We start from the raw sequence: 24,998 nt of genomic DNA, 5'->3' as shown, positions 1-24,998 counted from the left end.
TTCCCAAGAGCATGAAATCAAGACTCGTTCTTTCTTCATTATCTTTCATTACAACTTTTTTTCCCTCTGACTTTGTTACTTTTCCTAGTTCTCAACTGATCCTTTTTTTTTTTTTTGTTGTCTTTACAGATGAACCTGTCAGATGGAGGTGAGGATCTGTGGACTCTGGGCACATGTCTGAGCAGAGTGGACACAAGTGTGTCTTGTGACACTGTAGCAGCACGGAATGGTTTGTGGGATACACAGAGATGCAGGCCATACCATGCTGCAGCAGTGGAACAGGAAAATCCCACGCCTGATTCAAGACAACATGTATGTGACATGTCTGGAGACTGGCCGCCGCACTTTAGCAGCACGTAAATATTGGAGTAACGATTGTGACTCCAGCCTCCAGTATTCCCCGTGCTGCTGAATCACAGCTGACCACTGCACAGAAGTCTGTTTGTTCTTTCTGTAAATGTTCATCATTTAGATTTGACAACCACAGAAATGAATAGTAAAAAAGACACCTTACTGGATTTTGCCCTGTATGCTTAAGCTTTGTGATTGAGAATATTTTAGTGACAACATGTTCAAGAGTTTGTGGAAAATGTGACACTTAATAAAGTTTTGCTTATACAATGACAGGAGACTCTTTATTTTAGTGAATGCTTTGCAAATGTTTGTGTCATGCTGTCTCTGTATCACAATCATTCTATGTCCCACACCTGACAACCTTTCAGTGCTGTTTTTAAGGCCATATAAACCAATTGTTGCCTATAAGGAATTTTAGGTTGGAGTTAGATTGGCTCATATAACACTATCGAGGTCAGTTTAGGTGACAGTTCTTTACACACTGAGCCGCTCCTTTCCATTACAAGTGCGATGCAGATGCAGCTCCCTCGATCTACGGCCTTCGAGGCCTCATATCCCAAAATCACAGGTACGCGCTTATATGTAAAGATACAACAGAAATTGTGCTGGAATTGGCGACACTTTTTTTTTTTTTTTTTTTTTTACATCTAGGCAGATAATTACAAACTGCAGACACTGATCCACTCACGGACCCTATTTAGAGTGTGATATACGCGAGCCGCCAATTAATAAACTTTAGAGCGCACTGCTGTTTCTAAGTTGTATGAGTTTTTACACACTCCGCTTAAAGACCTTGGTAAACTATATTGCAAATTAAGAAATTCAGACTTTTCACACAGACACACAACCCACAAGAGTTTAGGCCGTATCTCAGCAGCACGCGCCGCAACTCCGCATGCAAAAAATACTCTGGAGCTTCATCTTTGTAAAGAGTCACTGGTTTAGCTTATAATTGCTTAATTGACCTGTTTTTTTTTTTGGTTTTGTTTTTTGGGGAAAACCAACACGTGTGGCTGAAGGCTGTTGACGTAAATATTGACAAGGAAGTTTTCTTTTTCATATCACTGAATGCGCTTAAACTTTAATATGAGAAAAACATAGGATATGTTTATATCTATAGGCCTACTGCGTGTGTCAAAGCTGTATTTATTTCCACATTACCAATTGAGACTTCAAATATAGTGGCACTTCACATTCTTTATTTGCCTGGCAACAGACGGCTATATGCGTGCTATGACGCACAATGATGAGGGTTCACTTATATTCTCAAGTCTTTCTGTTGATGTTAAAAGGAATAAATGGCTTTGAGACATTAGAGTTTGAAAAAGAGGAGCAAAATGGTAATTGAATAAGAGCATTTGGCGCATTTCAGATAGGCTAACGATGCTTACTGTTGGAGGGGGAAACACTTTAAAATGTGGACAAAAATAATGAGTCTATATTCAGTAATAAGCCTTTCCCCCACAAACAGACATAATGCCTGTCATTAAGTTTCTATAGGATATTGAAGTATTTTCACTCCTGTAGGTTTTCTTTAGCGGCCTGTTACGCAACATGCACCTTGATCAGTGCGCAGCATCCATGTGATGCTTTACGCGGAGAAAGGCCGATGCTGCACTTACATGTTTGTGTCTTCAGTCAGTCAGTGTATGTTTGCGCATAAAACAAGTTAGACAGGGTTGGCATTGGTTGTCAGATTTATTTAGTTACTCATAATTTATTTTAGTACCAAATTGTGTGAAGTTTGAAACATAAAAGGAAACCTAAAAACTACAGGGGACTCAGCCTTGTCAGCTTTGGCTTGACTAAACTAAAGTACAAAAATGGAAATGCAAATCATTGCCTTTCCTGCAACAACAGTACTTTTGAGTTAAAGTGTTGCACTAGAGAAAGCCACCAAAGAATTTGACCGTGGACTCCATGATATTTATGATGCATTGCTGGCCTGCACTCAGTAAACTTGTGGACACAGAAGCCAGATCGCGCAGATACACGGCGCTTTGAGAGAGCTGTGATGTGACAGCAGTGAGCAGCGGTTCCATGCGGAGCTGCACAGTGCTTGTAAGGACGTGCGTGGACAGCAGCAGGGCCACTGCCAGTGACAGACGCAGAAGTAAAGTCGTCCCTCTGGGAGCTGTCACCCGGGAGCAACCAGACTTGAAGGAGACCTTCTCGTGAGGAACGCTGATTTTATCCACTTCTCTAAGCTTCAGTGAGTCCCACTTTTTGACATCAAAATTACGCACAAGTGGCCCTATGTCCAGGTCTTTACAATAGGGGAGCGGTGTTTCTCTGAGGACCTTGAACTTTGCACGGAATTCCTGCATCTGTTGCAGGAAACACAGGGGGTCCGTGATACTCTTGAAGGACTGTGCCATGCTCAGAGCGCGCTCCTGCTCCTCCAGGGCTGCGCTCAACCTCGTGATGTCCGGGTCGTACGCCTGCATCACCACCAGCTTCAGTGTCTCCAAATCTGACAGGATCTCGTTCTTTTTACATTCAATTGTGCTAACGAGTTTATCAAAGTAATCAATCACTTTCTCTGCATCCCTGCTCACAGACTGGAGAGCTTTCTTCTTTCCTGCCTGCAGGGTCTCCAGACAGGTGAGGATGTCCGCGCTCTGCCAGCTCTCCACTCTGTGTTGCAGCTCCTCGAAGGCTTCCTTTTCGCGCTCGTATGCGTCTTCCAAAGAAGTGAACCTATGCCCACAGTGCTCATCTGTCGTAGCGCAAAAGCCACAGATGAGTTTCAGGTCCGTGGCACAGAAAATATTAAGAGGCTGTCCGCAGTGTTGTTTACAAACGGACATTTTAGGAAACTCTCTGATTTTGCTGTATTTGTCCACGATCCCACGCAAAGAGTAGTTGATTTGGAGACTGTTTGCTCCGTTGTGAGGTGTTTCTTTACGGCAGGTGGGACATTTCAAAGGTGTCCTAAAAGCAGGACCTCTATTTCCTTCCAACAATCCGTCCAAGCATTTCTTGCAAAAGCTATGAGAACACAGCAGCACCCGCGGATCTTCGAACAGACAGCAGCAGATCGGACACGTAAGTTCCTCCTCCAATTGTTCCATTGCACCCTGTAAACACACAGCATCACACGTTAACCCTCCACTTCATTACAGCAATATGTCAAACATCAACATACGCACCCCACAGAGCTGCGTAAAGGCAGCACAGGCGTATATATTCTATACAAAATGCACGTAAAAGAAGCATCCCAAAGGATACAGTTTATGAGTCGTTCCCACTTATTCAAATCCCAATCCTGAGATTGCAAATGAATCGTCTCATTGTGCCCACGTATGAGGGTGAGCGCCAAATGTTGGCATTAACTCTGACACGGACTCCCAGTTTGAAAGCGTCAGCGCGCATCTTTCCTTTGAAGTCTTCTCCCCCTGTATCCAGCGCTTCTGGCGTCTAATCAAGATGTGCGTTGCAGACCAGGACGTCGATAAACCATATAGTTGCTAACTTTGAACACCTAACAGCAGTCTATTCTCTGCGATTTGTTGATGGAAAACTGCATGACGGTGCGAAACAGGCGCTCTGTTCCCAACGACTGTCGAGGAAAAGAAAGCATAACCAGAGTGCAACTATGCAATCTCCCTGCTATAATGCAACGACAGCGCGCTGTGTCAGGTTTTGCGAGCCCATAGAAACATGCATCTACTCGGACCAAAAGAATCACTCACCAGCTGCTGAGACGCACTGTGCAACGCAATCATGGCGCTTGTTGCTGTGCAGACTTCACCCTTTTCCGGGTACAGGGTTAACCCTTTGACTCACTCAAAAAGTATTTCAAAGCTATTCCTTGTGTTTTATAGTGGCAGAAAACCACCAGGCAACAAGTAGGGGTTATTGTTTTTAAATGTCTTAGTTTCACGTGGCTATTTGTCAGGTTAAAGTTGAGCTTTGCTGTGTTATGCGTTTTCTCTTTTGCTGCATATTGACTGCTGGTCCCTAACAGTGGGGATGGGGGAGGGGCTGTTGCCATGCAAAACATTACAGCGTGAAAAACTGTCAACTAGACTTGACCCGCTTTGGTTTGGCCTTATCTTTTGTTTAAGTGATTTGGTGAGGTGATTTCATTTTATTTGTACAATTGTAATGTGTTTCTATGCTAAAGGTAACCCGTGCATCTAATCCTAAGAAAAAACCCTGGTTCCATGAAGTTTATCTAGTTTTGTAAATCAGACCATATAGCACTAGCTCTGCCGCATAATAAACACACGATTTGCACTTAATAAAGTTTTATTTTGGTTTGTTCAAGTTTTTTCGTTGAAACGGTGCCATCTCTAGAATGAACTTTCTTGAGCCAAAGTTGTTATGTAACACGCCGATATCCAATAGTTTTATGTCACGTGTAAAATTTTGACCTTGATTTTCTTCCCTTGTTTCCATGCCATCAGGAGCACTGCTTGTCTTAGGCGCTGTGATTGGATATACTGGGGCTGTAGCAGCTTAGGCACGCCCGTTCAATCCACAAGGTGTCGCTGTGGTGAAGTCGAGCTGTCTGTCTCTTACAGAGCGGGGACGCACTTCCGCTCGCTGTGAGGTATCTGGAATGGCTGCAATGTTTACGTGCTGTCTGGGATGCTGCGGAGATGCTGGCTCGGGGCACATTCCTCTTAAAGAAATGCCCACGGTTCAGCTAGATACTCATCACATGGGTTAGTTGCGCTAGATGTGTTCACGGAGACTGTCAACCGTGGCTTACTCATAGGTTTTGCTACTTCCGCTATTAGCATGAATGCTAACTGTTGTAGAGCTAATGTTCCCGGCTGATGAGTGCTTGGGAACTCTTGACTTTAATAGTGTTGTACGTAGGATAGACAGTAAAAAAAAAAATAATATCTCACTTTCCCTGGCAAGTATGTTGGTCTCGCCATAGCAACATAGTCGTGTGTTTAGTAGTAAAGTGTTCGATAAGTATAGGCTAAATAAATGCTGATTTAAGTTGAACTTTTTATGAATGGACATTTTGATTTGAATTTTAACATACCTCGTTTTCCAGGCACAGATGTTGTTATTGTCAAAAGTGGTCGAAGGATATGTGGCACTGGAGGATGCTTGGCCAATGCTCCTTTGCACCAAAACAAGAGCTACTTTGAATTCAAGATTCAGTCCACAGGTAATCTGACCCATACATGACGATTTTACACGCAACTATTTAACGAGGTGTTGAAAATAGATGATTGATGCCACACTTTGTACTCCTTTTCTATTTTTCAGGTGTGTGGGGAATTGGTGTGGCTACACAAAAAGTAAATCTTAACCAAGTGCCTTTAGGCAGAGACATAAACAGTTTAGTCTTGAGGCATGATGGCTCTATATACCACAATAATGAAGAGAAGAACAAACTGCCAGCTAACAGCATCCCACAAGAGGGTGATATTGTGGTAAGTTTGGTTCTGTTTCGAAATCTTTTTTTTTAAAATGTTCATTATGTTTCTCTCATCCTTGATTGTGGAGTGGGGGAGGAGGAAGAGGGGTGGGAGGGAGGGGAGGGAGGACAGGGAGTTCAGCTTCCCGATGGCCCTGTGTACGAAACTGTTCCTCAGTCGACTGGAACTGACCTGTAGATTCCGCAGTCTCCTTCCTGAAGGCATAACCTTGACGAGACTGTGTGATGGCTTTGCGGGTGAGACGGGTGGAGTTGTTCCCTGGCCTTTCTATGTTATACTTGACTAAGCTATCTTTATCTTTATTTGATTATTAAACTTTGTCAAATGTTCTACTTCTGAAAAAATGAAAAACTGTCATTTATATTTGAGCAATTTTTTTTCTATACACTTGGAAAATGGTATGCAGAGCCAAGCTAGTTTCAGTAGAAGGCTAAGTCATGGCTCAGGAGCCAAGTGATGGGTCATCTGAATAGAAGCCTTTTGACCATCAATTCTAAAGTGGGACAAAACTAAACTGCAGTTGTTTGGACACGGATGTGGAACTCTCTTGAAGGAGAAACATAAGTGGGGACATATTAATGCTGTAGGCTTGTACAACAATAACCACAACCTTAAACTCAGCCCAGGACAGATCAATAGGCAGGTGATTAGCAGTGATCAGCTGAGAGTGGGGTTCAGGTGTGAGTGGGGTTGTTAAGACTTATAACCACAAAGGTGTTTACACACAGGTGAGCGTAGCTGTTAATAGAGTGGGGGACTTAGCCTAGCTAAACTCCTCCCAGTGGTCTATATCTAGTCAGCGGGCTGAGCATAAACGATGAGGCCTTTTGGATGAGAGGCAAAACGTTCTACACTTCAACTACAGTGTAAAGAAGATGACTCGAGAACCTTAATTCTCAGCAATCTAACAATTATACAACATTCAATAATGTTGGAGACGTTTTTGCCAACAATAATTGAGAAATGTTTTGCCATCACAGTTTGTCGAGGCATGAATCATTGTAACTGTACTTCTCTGTAAGAAACTGACTCATGCGGTCATGATGCCAGTACTATTATCTACACAATGAAAGGGGTAGAGCCAACACCCACCATTATATATTGCGAAATGCACAAAAGCAAAAAGTAAATCAATATTTCATTGAATCAAAATTGATAAATCATAAGATGAGCGCTTTGATATCTTTGTAAGTCGTTAATGGGCATATTATGAAAACATATATATTATGTATTGATGAGATTATGTTTAAAATTATCATGCAGAAATTCTGTGTGCCATTGTGCGTTATTACTCACTTTGTTTCTGGTCTTAGGGAGTCACATATGACCATGTGGAACTGAATTTGTATCTGAATGGAAAAAACATGCATTGTCCTGCCTCAGGCATTCGAGGCACTGTATATCCAGTTGTTTATGGTAAGTTCATCAGTAATTTCATCATTGTCCTTACAAATGATTAACAACATTTTAGCACCACTAGAGGGCAGTATGTCTGTTCTTTGGCTGGAAAGTCGGGGTCCATCCGAATCCCTGAAATAATAGCACCTATGTCCTGATCCTAGCCCCTAACCCCTTGTCACGTGAAAAGGTCAACTGTTAGATTCCTATGCAGTTAGGAACTAGAGCTTCAGAGCTGTTTGTCCAATCCGGCTGTCCTCACCCAGCGGCAGAAACCACAGGGGAAGTGACATCACCGACAGTTCTTTTATAAAAGCAATATACCCCATATACAGGTGCTCGTCATATAATTAGAATATCATGAAAATGTGCATTCACTTCTGTCATTCAACTTAAACTGAAACATATATATTTATATGTATATATTTACTTGTTATAATTGTGATTATTATGGCTCACAGCTTTTAAAAAACCCAAATTAAAAATCTCTGAAACTTTGAATATTTTGAAAATGGACTGTCGGCCATAATCATCAAAATTCTAACAAAGACTTGGCGTATCTCACATTGCATGTAATGAGTCAATATCACATTTTAAGTTGAATTACAGAAATAAATTAACTTTTTCATGATTTTTTCAAAACACATCAATAAAATTCCTGCCTCCGCACCTGTTTTTGTATTATTTTTTTTCAAAAGAACATTTCTGCAAATTAGCCTACACCGCCTTGACTTTGTTGATCCAGTGCAGCACTCGCTACCTCTCTTCTAATATCCAATATAGTATTGGGTTACAAAAAACACTCCTACTGCAGTCACTGACTTTAATTACTCAATCATGAACCACAACCATATGAAGCCACACAGAAAACGAAGCTGTTTCAGATTTACCTTCCACAACTACAGCCTTCAGTCACAGAAAAAAAAATGCTCTGTTCAAATATTCCACCGAATTGTATCCTTTGGTTTATCGTCAGAGATCCAGCTGCATTGGTCTGCAAATTAGCCATGTGGCTTAAGTTTCTTCTTAGTGAAAGCAAAAGCACAAACTGGCTTGTGCAGATTCTTTTTGATTCTTTTTTATTAATAAATGTGCGCCTGTCAATCAACAGTGGTTCATGAAGAATCACTCGAGGGGCGGGTGGGGGGAGTTATTCGGCGCGGTGGCTTATGGGATGGCACGTATCTCCTAATCGCCGATGAGGAACCACCAGAGGTCCCTATGCTAAGGGAAGAATGATAGGAAGCATTGAGCATTGAGGCTACTTTCCCTGCCTCCTTCCTAACTGCCAGCCCTTCAGACTCTCTTAACAAGCTGCTCGTTTCGGGTGTACAGTCAGCATTTGTGCAGTGGTTCACAAACCTTTTTGCTTCGTGTACCCCTCGTGACGTTCATTTATGCTCCAAGTACCCCCTACTGCGATTATCCTGCCAAACCTTTACAAACTAACCGACTATACTAAAAATATAGTAAATGTACTCCTTAAATTCAAACTTTTTGCTGAAAAACACTGTTTGAATGAACTTTTATTCGATGCAATACAACTCAGTTTCAGCATAGTTTGTTTTCCTCCATTTGAAATAATTCAAAGCACCCCTTGCAAAGTGCTCAAGTACCTCCAGGTTGGTTCCCCTGGTTGGGAAACCCTGTGTAGCACACCAGCATAAATGTATGAAATACTCTAACTTCTAAACTTTGATTGTTTTCAGTTGATGACAGTGCTATCTTAGACTGCCAGTTTAGTGACTTCTACCACACGGCTCCACACGGATTTGAGAAGATCCTATTTGAACAGCAGATTTTCTGAAACTCTTGCTTCTATTTCTGTTAAAATGTTTTATCCATTTCTCTACGAAGCCTGTGACTATTCACCTTTCAATCAAGACATCAATCAGGTTATATGTACAGTATGTGACTCCAGAGGCTTCTGTTTTACCTCAGGTTGGGTCTTTGTATTGTTGAATTTGATGGTGTCTCCAAAAGTCGACTCACGACTCCACTCACTCAGTAAATCTCAGTAAAAAACAAACAAAACAAAAAAACAGTTGTTGATGTCTATTGTAAATCTTTAATGTGGGGTTTTTACAGTGCCACTGCAAAACAAATAAAAACCTTTCTGTTGTGTTGCACCTTAGTCTTAATTCATGTTCAGTTACAGAAAGGTCTTGGGTTTTGGAATGGCAGAAAGAAATGCATCAGAGAAGAAGTCCTGTATATCCAAATTTATCTTGCGATGGATGCTGCCCATATTTGTGTTTTTTTTTTTTCTTCATTATGAATTGAACTGTTGATTTCAGCTTTATTACTGACTGTTGTCATGTCTGTATTATACAAATTGGACACTGTATTGGGCCTACTTACTTTGCCTTTTCTTATAGTTTGTATTAATTGTAAAATGGCATTGTGTGTTTTGACATTCGTGTCTGGGTCAGAAATCAACTTTGCTGTTTACATTGACTAATTATTACATTTTAATCTTATCATAAATATTAACTCCGTGAGTGTGTGTGTGCGTGTGTGTATCATGTTATAAAAAGTATCACAGTGTACGTCTTTGATTTATTCAAACCAAACCAAATATTGTGTTAAATAAACGTCCTAAGGCAACTCGCCCTGTCGTCCTATGCGGTGTTTTTTTGTTTTTCGGATCCCCAGATGATTTCAAGATACAAAATGGAAAAGTATCGATGGTATGTTTCATCTAATAATACAATATAAAAATGATAATGTAAATATAGATTCAAAGCCTGAAACTAAACCCAATATTTGTGACATTGTAACATTATTTGTTTGTTTATGTATGTAAACATTGAGGGTACGTATGTTGATATGGTAATGAGTTGCGGCATGAAAAGTATAGGGAACCCCTGCTCTATGGCCATAATGAAGTTGCCTTGTTTTGATGATGGGTCGCTGTAAAGGAGGGCATCCCGTGCCGAGATGATCCCGCCCCTCACACTGCCCCTCCCTCCCGCCGCCTCCGCCGGAGCAGCGCAGGAGCCGTGCCTTGTCTTTCACGAAGAGGAGATCCCAAAGCCGGAGTAAGCCTAAACCTCATACAGCTATGGCAGAAAACACCGGCTTAGAAAACCACCGCATCAAGAGTTTTAAAAACAAGGGGCGAGATGTCGAGGTGAGTTTGAGCTGATACAGTCATGTCACTAACATTCGGCGGGATATTATGTGTCAGACTGCAGATTTTGGGCCTCGTTGTAGAGCCTGGCCTGGGCCACCGCTGATAGCTAGCTACAGGGAGTTAGCCATCCTTCATTTTAGCTAACTTCTACTAAATACGTCTTTTTAGTAATATACGCTGTTTTTATTTTGATAATAGTTTGACAATCTATATCAAAGACTGGCATGGATCATATTCAGAAAGATGTTCGAGTATCGCCTTCAGATTCAGGAATAAATTAGATGAAATGGCTCTGTCAGTGCTGGTTTGGCTTACCATGCTTAGCTAGCTATGCTAGTATTTATTATGTGCACCGGGTTTAGCGAGGCAGGGCCTGAACAGCATCCCTACGTTTTCAGTGTTTTAAGATCCATGTTGTGTTATGTTTGTTATTTAACGACGTCTTGAATATAAACTCGACGCTACATTACTGGATCTTTCCAATACGTAGTCTAATTCTCTCAAAACGTGTCTTGCCCCTCCTTAGTTGCTAGCAGTCAGCTACAGCTGAGCCAGTAATGTCAGGTGAACAGCCTCTAGTAAGCTATTGTGACATCAAACCGTTGTTTTGCATCAAAGCTTTAATGATGTTGCATCTAAATCTGAGCTCACTGAGGATAGGTTTGTTTATCAGAAACCACCAGACATTTTAAACGTATCCTAGAGTACATACTTATGCTTAAGCATAGAAATTACATTTAGTCATTGATGAATGTCCAGAAAGATCCGCTCAGGACTTGCAGATACATTTTTCAGGATGTTGTGTATGGATTGTTGCATTAATTAGACTACAGTAACACAGGTTTGAAAGCGCACAGCTGATGTTGTTTTGAATCTTGGTGTCAGTGCAAAAGCGCATGGCTACTATGGCAGAGAGATTTTTACCAAGTGCATTCCTGATGCTATTTCAGGCATCTTGGATGTCTGACCCGGATCCTCTTCAGAGCCGCTGCTTGAGTTTTCATAAATGGGTGACTCAGACCACAGCAGAACAAAATGCCAGTTTGGATTTTGCTTATGTAGGTCAGTCATAACAGATTGCACTTGATTTCAGACATCATTAGGCGCTGCTTTGAATGGCAAACCAACAGAGGCTTACATGGTGCTGGTCATAATCTCCTATTGTTTTCTGCATTTTTATCATGCTACTAACCTCGTCATGTTGTTTTATGAATGGCAGATATTAATTTGTGTCAAAATGCCCGTATAACTCTATGGTGCTTGATCTTTGAATCACTCGTTCTTACCTTGACTGTTGCAAGTACTGTAGGTAATGTTTAGCTGTGTTTGGGAGACACCTCTGAACTGGTCTTCCTCGTTATGACAAGCAGTGCCCTGCCGATTATGTAAGGGACTATTTAGGAAGGCAATCCGAACCTCTTCAAACAGTCACAAGATCTGAGTCCATCTCAAGATGCAGTTGTTGTTTCTATATTAAAAGATTGCTTGTTTTTTGTGTGTGATATGTTTGATATGTTTGCTGTCTCGCAGGTTTGCATAATATATTGCCATATTGTTCAATATAAGATGACGTAATTGTTATATTGCTGAAATTCACGTTGTATCAAAATATCACTTTGGTTTTCATCTGACTCAGATTTACACATAATGCAAGCTAAAACAAAAAGCAAGGCAGCTTTATTTTTACCACACATTTCATATATAAGGCAACTTGATGTGCCATGAGTTACCAAAAACTTATGGAAACTCAAAACTTACCATAAAAACTTTTGTTTTGACGGAAAAATGTACTTCTAAATCCTTTCATAAAATATTACAGTATTATTTACTGACTTATTTGTATTTATGAAATGTCATACATTCACAGTCCGAGCTAGTAATTTAAAGATGGCTCATAATAAGGAGTTTTAAGATCAACAATGTGTTTTTTCTTTCTCTTACAGACTATGCGAAGACATCGAAATGAGGTGACAGTTGAGCTGCGAAAGGTGAGAGTCATTGAAAATGTCTTATTTAATCGAGCTTGCCGTTCATGTTTTCGACAAATCTGTAATGAAATGTGCATTAACAAGGAATTCAGTTGTCAATATTAGTAGAGCCACCAAGACAGAGCTCCAGTGTTAAATCATATGCTGTGAAGTGCTGAGGTGTCCAAAGTCTAGCACATTCCCGTTATCCAAATGAGAGCAGCCCCGCGCTACATGATTAGTCACCAGTGACGCAGAGCAGCATGAAGCACTGGAATGTAGGGCAAGGGAATCTCCTCCTACCACTGACTCACAAACTCGCCAAGCTCTGGGATGTATGGCCGCTGCAGCGGTCTAAAAAGTTGGGACATTGTGGTGTAATAACCTTATTTTTAGTTTTTGTCCTTGTGTTGGTGTGATTTGTAATGCGTACAATGTCGTCATTTGTGCAACAGAGAAATGCTTTTGAATTGGATAGTATGTTATAAGCTGCAAATGTAGTCGTAAACACTAACTTTCATCATGTTGTATCTGTGGTTGATAGAACAAACGAGATGAACATCTACTGAAGAAGAGAAACGTCCCCCAGGAAGAGAGTTTGGAAGACTCTGATGTGGACTCAGACTTCAAAGGAGTAAGTGTTAAAGAGGGGGCATCTGTTGCAGTTGCAGTGCAGGCTGCAAGAATACTGTAGATCAGAGTAGAAATACGCCTTGTTTTGGATTGAGAGGCAAATTGTATATGTTTTAGCATTAATATTGTTTCAACAGTGGTCTTGGTTGGTCCAAAATATTAGTAAATATCTGAATATTATGGATGCACGATAATATCGGCCTTTTTGACACCATCCACCCGATTATTAATTTTTAGGCTGATGATTATAAGCTGAAATTGCATTGAATCTGCGGCTTCTTTTTGGGGCGCCACCCGCTCCTACATTCATGACTGTAACAACAGCAGATACACGGTCCTGGGTTCTATTCCCACCTGGACAGGGCCTTTCAGTGTGGAGTTTGCACGTTCTCCCTGTGTCTGTGTAGGTTTCCTCCGAGTATTCCAGTTTCCCCACCACTAAAAACATGTACAATAGGTCAGGATGAATGAGAGTGTGTTTGAGTGTGCGAGTGTGGGACAACGGACGCAAATTAGCCCATGGCTACAATCCGGCGTTATGTGTTCACATGCATTACATTTGAGTCCCATGTATGTTCTTTAACATGGACTGTCCCAACCAAATAAATAAGTAAGGACGTTTTCACACATGTTGGAGCGCCTTGTAGGTCGGCCCGAGACCGGCCTTAAATTGCATTTACTCCTAAGTTTGTAAAGCCGTGTCCACACGCACCCGCACCAAATGTCGCACCATCAGCCACGTAACAATGATCAGCTGTTTGCTGAACTTATTCCCATGACAACGACATGAACCTGTCAATGGGCCGACACGCACACACGAACGTGCACACTTCCCCGTTGTGCACGGGTTATTAGAGGCGCTTTCCTCGGTCAGTCTGTGCAGACCGCCTCGGCTTAGTTACTGGTGTTCGGAGCCGTTCTTGAGTGCGGCAGAGCAATGACTTTAGCATTGTCGATTTGTCCCTCCATAATATTTCATATAATATGAGAGACTTAATGGCTAATTTTACACCTGCAGGCACGTTAAACCGTGGAAGGGCATCCTAAAGCCCAAACCTCGCTGTGCAGCTGGTGTGGTCAGATCTGGAGAAGGACAGCGTTAGGGTCATAGATACTTTCTGTCTGCACAACTGTATGTTTGGATTTGAGCTGCATTTTACTCGCGTCGTTCTTTCATTAGAAACGATACATCTTTGGGTTTGATATTTATTGTCTGTACATTCTAACTGAAGCAGATTAAATTACATTATATTTCATGTTTATTGCAACTTGTGTGGTATTTTAGGATATGATGATGCACTTTTAGAACAAAGGTTTACTGTCATTTTTATGCCTGAGAGTTGACAGTATCGTTAGAGTCAATAATATCGTTTATCGCGATACTTTTCTGTCTCAACATATCAAATTTGTTATTGTGACTGGCCTACATGTAGCACGTTTTTATTCTTTCTTTACGCAAAAAAGAGCCGTCAAAGAGACAGTAGTTCGGCCTGAGGTCGGCTGCATTCACACCTGCTCCAAACCACAGCCTGAGACCACCTGTTTCAGCCGCACTCGGAGCAGCTGTTTAGACCGATGTAAAGTGCTGCGCTTGGATTCACACTGACCTCTCGGGTTGAGAGCCCCTTTAGGTCGACCTAACTAGAGCTTGTGTGAAAACGTTTACACACTAGAACAGAGCGGCTTCTAAACCGATGTATTATCTTCTGTATCTGTATTTTTGAGAAAATAAAGCTGGATATCCCTGCAGTCAAAGCACTAACGAGAGAAGTTTTACATTGATGAAATGAGCAACGCTGCTCGTGTTTACTGCCACACGACGCACAAATTAGCTCAATGCAGGAGAGAGTGTCTTGCTTTGGTGCCATCTTATCTACTTCATGCGCAATGCAAACTTGAATCTGTCACAGACACAGATTTGGTATCTCTTCTCTCATGTTAGCAGCAGGTTGCAGCAGCACCGAACAAAACGGCAGGGGGAGAAAAAAAGACATGCCTCTAGTGAAGTATTCTGTCTATATTCCTCCAGTTTTGTATCTCAGGATTCATTAGTATGATGTCAACAAAAAGAAAAGCACTAACAAGATATAATACAATATTTCTGACTGAGAGGTCTATGGACCATGTTTTTTGCATCATCAATAATCATAATCATCATAATAATTATAATAATAGAAATTGCCCATCTCACATGTCAAACAATTATTTTGACTAGGCTTCATGACCCAGCGCAGCGCTCACTTTTGCTATTTTTAACCTAAACAAACAACCCCTTTCTATTTTTAAATCTGACTTTACCCAAACGCCTTGCTTAATTTGCCCACTTTTCTGTTCACACTTTCAAGACGAGCATCCAAGGAATCAGCCAGTTTCTTGATTTTTTTTGTTTAACTTTTTGTTACGCAGCAACCGCAGCCTCTCGACTCTTTTCAGAGCAGTATTTTGCTTTGCTTTGCATTTGCTATTTCAGTGTCACCCAGCAGATCTCACATGGGTTTAGGTCAGCTGAGGAGGTGTAATGTCAAATGTTATTCTTTTTTCATCTGCTTGACCGTGCAGTGGAGGACTCTGATGGATCATCGTCCTGCATGAAATCATGATTTTATTGAAAGACTCTCCTGCGAAGAGTGTTTCTTCTAATATCTGGCAGTAGGTTTGGAAGTGGAGTTTGAGTCCATGTTAAACCCAAAATGGTCCAACTAACTCCTGTCATGATACTCGCCCACCAGGACTGACAAACAGAAGCTGCATAATAATTCAGGACACCTGATCATTCACTTGCCTGATATTACAGATTGTGGTGTAAACAACTACCCATACATTCAAATGCAAATTTTCTATATATTATACTTGAACTATTATTATCCAACACAGACCTGTATATAAAGAACACATTCTTCACAAACTACAGCTTGGATGAACATGACATCTATTTGTTTCTTTACAGCAAAATGTTACGCTTGAGGCAATCTTGCAGGTGAGACTTCTTTTTGTTGTGAGCTTGTTGGCCGTTAATTGTGTGTTGCTTTTATATTTTAAAACATCTGTCCTTATTTTTACAGAATGCCCAAAGTGACAATGCAGTCATCCAGCTCAGTGCTGTGCAGGCCGCCAGGTCAGTTTCCAGAGAACACAAACACTCGTGTTAATCTCTGCACATTGACTTAACAGTTTATTACACTCTCTTTCATAGAAAGCTGCTTTCAAGTGACAGAAATCCTCCCATTGATGACTTGATAAAGTCTGGGATCTTACCTATTTTAGTGAAATGCCTGGAAGAAGATGACAAGTAAGTTTGCCCTAAATTAATATTGGCATAATTGCACAAGATCTACTGTCCCAGTCCTAAAATGTAGGGTCAAATATGTTAGCCTAAATTATTGTTTTGTTTTGTTCCACATCAACTGTAGTCATTACTACAGTTAATTACTTTATTAATGTCCCCTTTTTGCAGAAAAATAGAAATAATCAACATTCTGGGAAAGTGCAGTAACCTCATCATAAAAAATAAATAGATACATTCCTTCTCTGGTCAGCATTTAACATGAGATGGCTGCAGGTACAAAGGACTGTTTATTAGAGGTTGACCGAAATGGGATTTTCTAAGGCCCACATGCACCCCTGAAATCTTCAGACGATTTTTCCTAATGTCTTGTCTATAATCCTGTGTACGATGCTTCTAAACGAGGGGTGTCGCATTCGTTTGGGTCGAGGGCCGAAATTCAGCTCCCATGGCGGGTCGCGGGCCGCATATATTGTCAAGGACTGTGGCCTCATAAATAACGGTTTAAACTTATTGTGCTTCATCAGACTGTGTCACATGTTTCTCAAAGTGCTACATAAAGTCATTATACATTCACTTCACATTCGATGGCAGTAAGTTACTACTGTAGCCACAGCTGCCCTGGGGCAGACTGACAATTTACCACGTGGCTATAATATGCTGTTTATATCCTGATCTCTTATGTTAGTGCCCTCTGCTGGACGTGTGCAACTCTTTCCTTTTTTAAATTTAAGCTGCCCCCTAGTGGCTGGAGTGAGCAAAGTGGTTATTTCTTTAAAAATCCATAACTCAGCACAGGAATGGGCTAGAGATTTTTTTGACTCGCTCAGGAATTCATGCACATTAAATCATCGGGCCTTGACACATGTGATCTAAACTGTAAAAGGCTTCCCGGTGTTCCCAAACGGTCTCCTGTCCCAGTACCAGCCAGGCCCTTTACTGCTTAGCTTTCGTGATCTGACCAGGCAGGCAGGATCAGGCAGAGCTACAGCGGTACGGCCACAGATATCGGCATTATATCGGCCGATATAATAAAATACCCAAATATTGGCCGGACGATATATCTGTCGACCTCTAGTGTTTATATCTGACATCTGAGCCGAGGGCCAGAAGGCAAGTGACAGAAGTCATTATGAAGAGGGTGAGCATCATTGGCCCGGCTGCTCAGAACCATCATCATATGTAAAAAAGGTTGAACTGTGAAGCCTGCAGGGCTCCCAGAATCTCCAAATCTTAGCGCTCAGTGAGTCTTTTTGCTCTAATGCTGAGATTTCCAAAGCTGCACACCATGATGGAGTTATGGTCTTATCCGCATAGAACAAACATGATTGTGTTTGTAATATTTATTATTAGAAAGTGAAGTGGTGCCTTCTTGTTGTAAGCAGAGTGCTTGTCATCCAAACGTGTGCTTTGATAAACTGATTTGCTGTGACATTTAGTCACACATTTGGAAATTACATTCAAACCAAGCAGAAGGACGTGCTGCAGGAGATTTGATTATTTTGAAATCGATGTGATATCGGTGTGTGTCAGGCCTGCAGAGGCTTGTCATGTCACGCAGACAACCACACCTCACTGCTTTGCTTCTTAACTACAGCTGGAAATATGACATACACTGTAGAGTCGTTAAGGCAGATTTCCCAGTTTTGTCATGGAGCGCTTACAATTCTGTCACAGTGGGCTTCTGTGAAAATTGCATTTTGATATGTTTTTTTTTAATTTTGAGGCTTTGGTCTTGAAATGTATCTTAAAATTTGCCTTTTTTTCCCCCCAGCCCATCTCTTCAGTTTGAGGCAGCTTGGGCTCTGACTAACATTGCCTCTGGGACATCGTCACAGACTCAGGATGTGGTCAAAGCTAGTAAGCTTTCATCAACATTAAATATTTTATTATCACACACTCAAGATTTATATTCATATTTTAAATGTTTGGTATTGCTCATTTTCAACATGTTTTCCAGTGATTGTTTGTTTAATTGGGTGCCTATAGTTAGAACAGCACTTAAATGTGATTTGTTCTGTTTTGTTGACTATAATATTAAGACCAGTGTCGTCAGTCCCTATACACTCCTTTAACACACTGTGTCCATAATCCAGTGCTCCAGGGAACGCCACATTGAGGCCATTGTGATTGAATGGCATTGTTGAGTGTTTACGCCACTGTATAATTCAGTTAATGAAAATGACCCAGTGCACAAAGTGATGCCTGGGCCGTGCGTGAAGTCTCCCTGATTATGCTATAGGCAAAACGTAGTAAATTCATCAGCAAACGAAAGTTGTTGTGGTGTTCTCTGGAGTCTGTGCGCAGAGTAGCAAGTGACTGAGGAGATACTAAAAAAGTGGGCACAGTATTACTTGAAGCTGCCTGTTTGTCAAATACGTAAAAACTTGAATGTTTTACTTCCAGATGCCGTTCCGCCCTTCCTGCGATTACTCTATTCTCCTCATCAGAATGTATGTGAACAGGCTGTATGGGCTTTAGGAAACATTATCGGTAATATTGGAGTTCCTTGTATTCAGTTACTTTACTGAGCGAGTCGTGTTTTTTACTTATGCTTTTCCATCCGCAGGTGACGGTCCCAAATGCAGGGACTATGTAATTTCCCTGGGGGTTGTCAAACCTTTGCTTAATTTCATTAATCCTTCGATCCCAATTACTTTTCTCCGAAACGTTACTTGGGTTATTGTTAATCTTTGCCGAAACAAGGACCCCCCGCCGCCCATGGAAACAGTTCAAGAGGTGAGAGAGTTGTTGAAAATTACAATCTTTCACTGTTGTTTGTGATGAATATTAAAATCTACTTTTTTGCTTTCCCCAGATATTGCCTGCACTATGTATGCTTATATACCATACAGATATTAACGTAAGTATGAATGCAGTCGGAGCGGCATTGCTAATCAGCTAACATCACTTAAAAGCACTGTATAAACATTTATGTATGAATCTTTACTATAGATCCTAGTAGACACAGTGTGGGCTCTTTCCTATCTGACGGATGGTGGCAATGAGCAGATCCAAATGGTCATAGATTCAGGCGTGGTTCCATTTCTCGTGCCTCTCCTCAGTAACCAAGAGGTCAAAGTTCAGGTAATTGTACTAAATGATGCATAATACAACAGAGTCTTTTCCCAGGCTTTTCTCTAACTTGCACCCGTTACTTTGCAGACTGCTGCGCTAAGGGCTGTTGGAAATATTGTGACGGGGACAGACGAGCAGACACAGGTTGTGCTCAACTGCGATGTCCTGTCACACTTTTCAAAACTGCTTACACATCCTAAAGAAAAAATCAACAAGGTATTTTTAGTACAAGATCCTAATGCAGATAAGGAATAAAAATGGGCTCCATTAGTGATGTATTTTCATCTGTTTTTTTTTTTATAGGAGGCAGTGTGGTTCCTGTCTAACATTACTGCTGGTAATCAGCAGCAGGTTCAAGCTGTTATCGATGCTGGCCTAATTCCTATGATCATTGACCAACTGGCCAAGGTTGGTACATAACTTTCTATTAAACTGTCCTGACCTCAATATGCACCTGAACATTGGATTAAATTAAGAAAGTTTCACTTGGGGTATATATTTTATGTTGAGCGAATCAAAAATGCCCCAGATTTGTAGTTTGTCCTGGAAAAGGTTTGTAACAGCTTGTTTCTCAACAGGGTGACTTTGGCACTCAAAAAGAGGCAGCATGGGCCATCAGCAACCTTACAATCAGTGGTCGAAAAGATCAGGTGAGCCTTGTTATAAACGTCTAAAAATGAGTCACACCATCTTATGTGGTCGGTCAAAGCCCTAATTTCCCTGGTTATTGTTTTTTAAAGAATGAAAAGAATGAACACGCCCCTTATGCTTATAATCTTGTACCTGTGTTGAAAACAAGTATGAATGTGGTGCATGTGCGGGTTTGTAGGTGGAGTACCTGGTGAAGCAGGATGTTATCCCTCCGTTCTGTAACCTGCTGTCAGTGAAGGACTCCCAGGTGGTGCAGGTCGTCCTAGACGGCCTCAAGAACATCCTCATCATGGCGGGAGATGAAGCCAGCACTATCGCAGAGATCATTGAGGCGTGCGGAGGTCAGTTTGTAACGTCTATTTAGTGCTCCGTTTTCCACGATTATGAATCATTTATGCCAAATTTTTAGACACGTACAAAATATTTTGATATTTGTTTTTTTAGGTTTGGAGAAAATAGAAAATCTGCAACAGCATGAGAATGAGGACATCTACAAACTTGCCTTTGAGATTATTGATCAGTACTTTTCGGGAGATGATGTGAGTATATTTCTTTGTGTTTTTCTTTAATTGTTTCTTATTTTTTTATTAACATTATTGCTTGCATTTCTTCTTCAAGATTGACGAAGATCCCAGTTTGATGCCCGAAACCACTCAAGGAGGAACCTTTGCTTTTGACCCAGCTTCCAACATGCAAACAAAGGAGTTCAATTTCTAAAAACCAGGATGTTTGGTCCAATCAACTGCACGGGTACTCTCTGTATTTACCCTACGACATACATCCATCTTTTTCTCTAACCTGGCAACCTGGTACCGAAGGATTTCCTCAGCTTCTCTTAACTCGGAAATTTACCACTGAAGGATTGACTTGTCCCCATCATTGCAAACCGGGACGTCTTTCTTTTTAAGTAGTCCTTCACAGAAAACAGAAGTGTGGAAACTGTCATCTGGCAACTGATATTAGGCAGTTTGTCGTTCATGTCTTCTGCCAGTGCTTCTATTTGTCCACAACATTGAAAGCAGAAGAAAGCCGAAAAAAAGCATTCACTGCAACTATTGATTGCAACAAGTCTTCACAAAGCTCCAAATGTCACGTATACAGGCACAACATAAACACTTCGGAAGAACTTTGTGTGCATACTTCTTTTAGAAGCCATCATATCACGTATGGGGAAAAATACTGCTGTTCTCTTTTTTTTTTGGTGGTTTTTATTTTGTGTTTTTTCCCCCGGATTACACTGACACAAAAATGCACACAATCACGCACGTAGTCGCACAGATTGGTAACGGCCGGGCACCTCAACGACCCTCTTTCACGAATTTTAAAGCGTTTTTTTCCCCAGAGCATAAGCCATGACTAACCCACCCCACTGGAGTCCCAGGACAGTCCGGCAGGGGCAAGTGGATGTGTGAAAGGGCTTTCAAAGGCAAAAGGATTTGTGACAGACTAACCAACAGGACTTTGGACTTGATGACGTCACTTTTTTTTTTTTTTTTACATGACATTTGTTGAGATTGAGACATTTAAAAGAAAAAAAAATCATCAAAATGTGAAGAAAAATGCCATGTTTTTTTCCCAGCATTTTTTTTTTTTCTTTTGGGTGGAAGTAACTCTGATATTGATGAAACTCCATGTGGATGATGACAGATTTTCTTTTTTTTTCCTCTTTTTTTTTTTAACCCACGAAAGGACAAAAAATGCGTAAACTTGGTCTTATCCAGTGACCCAGTGACCAAGTGCCCAGTCCGGATTCCCCTCTAATGTGAAACTAGGGGGAGTGAGGGTGGAGAGGTAGAACAAAATGTTGATCAGCTTAAATCTTGTACATTTTAACCATTCTTTTAATTATCCTTTATTTCAGTTTGTGTTGCAGTTCTTCTTGGCTCATTTTATTTTACAGTCAAAGTGAAACCCCAACTTATCCGGCCTGGTTAAATTCAAGACCTTCTTTCCCAGCAGAGATGTTTGAATCGCATTTTAACAAGGGCACATACACTGAATAACTTCACCAGTACAAACCACATTTGAGTTGAAGTTTATGGAGCTTCCATTTGTTTTGTTTGTTTGTTGAGGGGGTTTTCTGTTATCTTTCGGGTCTGGTCTCACAAGCGGCATAGGCCATGGAAATGCTCTCAGCTGTTGAAATTTATGATTGTTCTAAAATCACTAAAGACATTTCTCAATTGCAGCCCTCGAAAGACCACATCTCGCTTTGTCATAATCGGGCCGGAGATTTCATATGACCCTCAGAGCAGATTTTGCGTTGATCTTTAACCTTATGCACAGTAGGCCTATTGATGTCTGCAGAAAGGGACTTGTACTCTTCAAAGACAAATGTGTATCATGGAGTACAGGGCTCGGTCTTTTCTTGAGTATTTTTTGATGAAGAGGTCACAATTTCAATGCTAGTAAGACTAATTGTAAAAATGTGATGTGTATCTCTCCTTGCCATCAAAGGATTATATAAATATATTTACATAAAGCCTGTACAAAGCTGCTGCAGCGATCAGTCATTGTATGGACAATAATCTTACTGACAACAATGGCTGGGGAGGCTTTTTTGTTCAAGCAATATTTCTTGTTTTGTTGTTTTTATTTTTGACTTGCATATGTATTGTGATGATATGCTGATAATGTCGAAACGGGCTCTTGATTCCTGTTGTTGTGGTGACGGGCATCTCTAATGGCACCGTCCCGGGCCCCATTGGATTTGGGTTGATGTGTCCCTATAGGAGCTCAGCCCCTTGGAAGTCTTTCTGGTCCTCTTGTTGCCTGCTAACTACTGAGAAGAAGTCAAAAAATGGGGGGAGGGAGGGGGGGTTGCTCTGTTTTTGGGACTAGCTGTTTATAACTGAACAAAGCTATAGAGGGGGTGTACAGTCATTATAGCAGACTAGGCCGAGCCACTTTAAAGATTTACAATTTTGTTGTCTTGTATCTAAATTGGATACAAGCTTATGTTTGTTGCAAGATTTTTACTTGCTAATGAAAAGTTGTTTTAAATAAAATAATAGGAGAAAAACAACAGACAGCGTTTTGGCCTCTGATTGTTTATATCTTTTTATAAATTTTAGATTGAAATATTGTCTTTAAGGTGGCTCATTGATGCGTTCAACTCTTGTGCATATTAAAGCGAAGTATGAGTTGAAAATCATTGTGCCTTTTGTTTTTCATTTCATTTTAGTTTTTAAAGGACAGAGTCTTTTTCTTTTTTTTTCTTTTTCAGTTTCTGGACAACACTGAAATGGGAGTTGTACAGTATATGGTCTCCCTGAGGTTGGAGGTTTGCCATGGGACTGGACTATGCTGCTCTCTGCTGTTGAGAGTCAATAGTTTGCAAAGCATTTCCATCACTCATAGCCCTTCAAACGCAGTTCTCATTGCCATAATTCAGTCAGGAGATTTCAAATGGTCTTCAGGACATAATTTGTGATTCATCTTAACCACAATAAACTTGCTGTTTAGCTGTTTGGTTCTTTCAAGTGTTGTGATTGGCAAATAGGCCTTTTTTCTCCCTATTATATTAGCGTCTCCAGACATACATACATGTGGTATTTAATCCACAATACAGTAAACATTTAGTATACTGGTGAATAGGGTTTCTTTTTTTCCCTTTTTTAATTCAAAGCAGTAAGGCTCTGGCTAAGGTAAGTTTTTGCCTGACAAACAGTAATATACAAAAGTAAAATATTAACGATCTTGTTTACAATATATCAATGCTGCTCATTTTCACGCTCATCTGGGCATCTTTGTGTTAAATTAAAGTGACAGATTTTAATATTTCGAAGGATAACATCAAGTTGCATAATTATTTTATTTCAGTGAAGCGGCAATTTTAATGACGAAAATAAGTTATTTTTATTTGAATTTTTAAGCTGCTGACAGGAAGTTACATAGAAGAAGGTAATGTCACCGCAGTTTGACTCATTTCCCATTGACTTAACATGGTTGGCAACGGCAACAGTTTAAAATTGTTTGCCTTCATCTAGGTCACTTCCTGTCAGTGTCCAATAAGGAAGTGAAACTACAAACATCACAAAACTGGCCAAAATAAAGGAAGCCGGGTACAATCTTTAGCAAGAACCTAAATATAATCGTCTTAACTATGTGTTAGCAGAAATTGTGTCCAATAGGGTGAATATGGGTAAAGTGGGACACTTTTTGAAAATTCAGTTTCCACCTCATTTTTTGTTTGGAATTAAATGCCAAAGTCTTCAATGTTATATATTTTTTAAAAAGCTTTAGATGTCTATTTTACACCAGTGGAGGAAAAAAAGTCAAATGTTTAACACAGAAGCTATAATTTTGCCTCAAACACAGGTTGGTCCAATGAGAAATTTTTCGAGGTGCTATTGGTAAAGTGGGACACTTGTAATTGGTAAAGTGGGACACTATTAACATGGTAATTTTTGTATTCAAAATAATTAATATTATTGTAGCAACTACTTTTATGAATATGTGAAGAGGTTATGAATAATAATAACCATTCTAATGGTTATTCTAACTGGTGTGTGAGACACATGACCATGATGGACATGTGTCTGATGTGCAGCCTGTGCTGTTGGTGCGAAGGAGCTGTCAGACATGTTACAGTGTGGAATAACTAACCGGGACCTTTGGTATACACTAAAAACAAAAGTGACAGAACAATGGAAGTATAATACAGTAAAGTGCCTTCATCAGATTTGTTTTTGTTTATAAATGAGTGAGGAATAATCTGAAGGACATGCCCAAAAAAACACATGTTAATCTGTGAACTCAGGCCGCCTTTAAATGGTGAAGTATACAGGAACAAGCATGTTTTAAAGATTTGAAAAGAAATATATATATATAGCCGGTATTAAAAAAAAAAAAATCTACAATTAAAGAACTTAGAAACCTCAAATAACAACTTAATGTTGAAATGTTGCTAAACGGCAATCAACAGTTCGTAGTGAACAAGAGCTACAGTTAAAACTTCAATCAGAAATGTGATCATCAGAAAACTTAATCAAAACAACAAATATAGAGTTAAATTGATCTAATTTGAAGATGTGTGAATACAAGAAACACCTAATACCCAGGATTTTCCACAAAAATATACTGTCCCA

General features: G+C 40.4%; 3 protein-coding genes across 5 annotated transcripts; 2 read left to right on the top strand and 1 right to left on the bottom strand.

The window, feature by feature from the left end:
• Positions 1–1,789: 1,789 nt before the first annotated feature.
• trim13 (tripartite motif containing 13) lies at positions 1,790–4,173 on the bottom strand. Of its 2 annotated transcripts, none has more exons than XM_079562543.1 (2): positions 4,050–4,173; positions 1,790–3,434 (listed from the first exon to the last, which is right to left on the bottom strand). In XM_079562543.1, exons 1-2 carry the CDS (start codon positions 4,080–4,082, stop codon positions 2,238–2,240), a joined length of 1,230 nt encoding a protein of 409 aa, XP_079418669.1. In that variant the 5' UTR covers positions 4,083–4,173; the 3' UTR covers positions 1,790–2,237. The 2 variants fall into 2 exon arrangements, with proteins under 2 accessions (XP_079418669.1, XP_079418670.1); XM_079562544.1 differs by lacking the exon at positions 4,050–4,173 and adding an exon at positions 3,507–3,645.
• On the top strand, positions 3,949–9,740 carry spryd7b (SPRY domain containing 7b). 2 transcript variants are annotated; one of them, XM_079562545.1, is made up of 6 exons: positions 3,949–4,118; positions 4,884–5,027; positions 5,372–5,488; positions 5,590–5,756; positions 7,076–7,178; positions 8,870–9,740. In XM_079562545.1, exons 1-6 carry the CDS (start codon positions 3,953–3,955, stop codon positions 8,965–8,967), a joined length of 795 nt encoding a protein of 264 aa, XP_079418671.1. In that variant the 5' UTR covers positions 3,949–3,952; the 3' UTR covers positions 8,968–9,740. The 2 variants fall into 2 exon arrangements, with proteins under 2 accessions (XP_079418671.1, XP_079418672.1); XM_079562546.1 differs by lacking the exon at positions 3,949–4,118 and adding an exon at positions 4,364–4,431 and having other exon boundaries at positions 8,870–9,164.
• A 403-nt stretch (positions 9,741–10,143) lies between these two features.
• Positions 10,144–23,370, top strand: kpna3 (karyopherin alpha 3 (importin alpha 4)). The gene is made up of 17 exons (XM_079563570.1): positions 10,144–10,293; positions 12,240–12,284; positions 12,808–12,897; positions 15,844–15,873; positions 15,959–16,011; positions 16,090–16,185; positions 17,954–18,039; positions 18,586–18,672; positions 18,749–18,918; positions 18,998–19,042; positions 19,135–19,266; positions 19,345–19,473; positions 19,561–19,665; positions 19,836–19,907; positions 20,087–20,249; positions 20,353–20,447; positions 20,527–23,370. Exons 1-17 carry the CDS (start codon positions 10,225–10,227, stop codon positions 20,623–20,625), a joined length of 1,566 nt encoding a protein of 521 aa, XP_079419696.1. The 5' UTR covers positions 10,144–10,224; the 3' UTR covers positions 20,626–23,370.
• Positions 23,371–24,998: the final 1,628 nt, after the last annotated feature.

This window comes from Gobius niger (assembly GCF_951799975.1).
Source record: "Gobius niger genome assembly, chromosome: 9".
In the NCBI taxonomy this organism is placed as follows: domain Eukaryota; kingdom Metazoa; phylum Chordata; class Actinopteri; order Gobiiformes; family Gobiidae; genus Gobius; species Gobius niger.
This window is presented reverse-complemented; position numbering and strand designations above follow the sequence as displayed.

What these genes read in the sequence shown, in the direction of transcription:
- kpna3 (XM_079563570.1), top strand. Translation starts at nt 10,225, where the DNA reads ATGGCAGAAAACACCGGCTTAGAAAACCACCGCATCAAGAGTTTTAAA. An exon ending in TATACCATACAGATATTAAC is followed by an intron (nt 19,043 to 19,134) that starts GTAAGTATGAAT and finishes TCTTTACTATAG; the next exon opens with ATCCTAGTAGACACAGTGTG. An exon ending in TCAGTGGTCGAAAAGATCAG is followed by an intron (nt 19,908 to 20,086) that starts GTGAGCCTTGTT and finishes GCGGGTTTGTAG; the next exon opens with GTGGAGTACCTGGTGAAGCA.
- trim13 (XM_079562543.1), bottom strand. Translation starts at nt 4,082, where the DNA reads ATGATTGCGTTGCACAGTGCGTCTCAGCAGCTG. An exon ending in ACAGTGCGTCTCAGCAGCTG is followed by an intron (nt 3,435 to 4,049) that starts GTGAGTGATTCT and finishes GTGTGTTTACAG; the next exon opens with GGTGCAATGGAACAATTGGA.
- spryd7b (XM_079562545.1), top strand. Translation starts at nt 3,953, where the DNA reads ATGCAATCTCCCTGCTATAATGCAACGACAGCGCGCTGTGTCAGGTTT. An exon ending in GCTAGATACTCATCACATGG is followed by an intron (nt 5,028 to 5,371) that starts GTTAGTTGCGCT and finishes CTCGTTTTCCAG; the next exon opens with GCACAGATGTTGTTATTGTC. An exon ending in TGTATATCCAGTTGTTTATG is followed by an intron (nt 7,179 to 8,869) that starts GTAAGTTCATCA and finishes GATTGTTTTCAG; the next exon opens with TTGATGACAGTGCTATCTTA.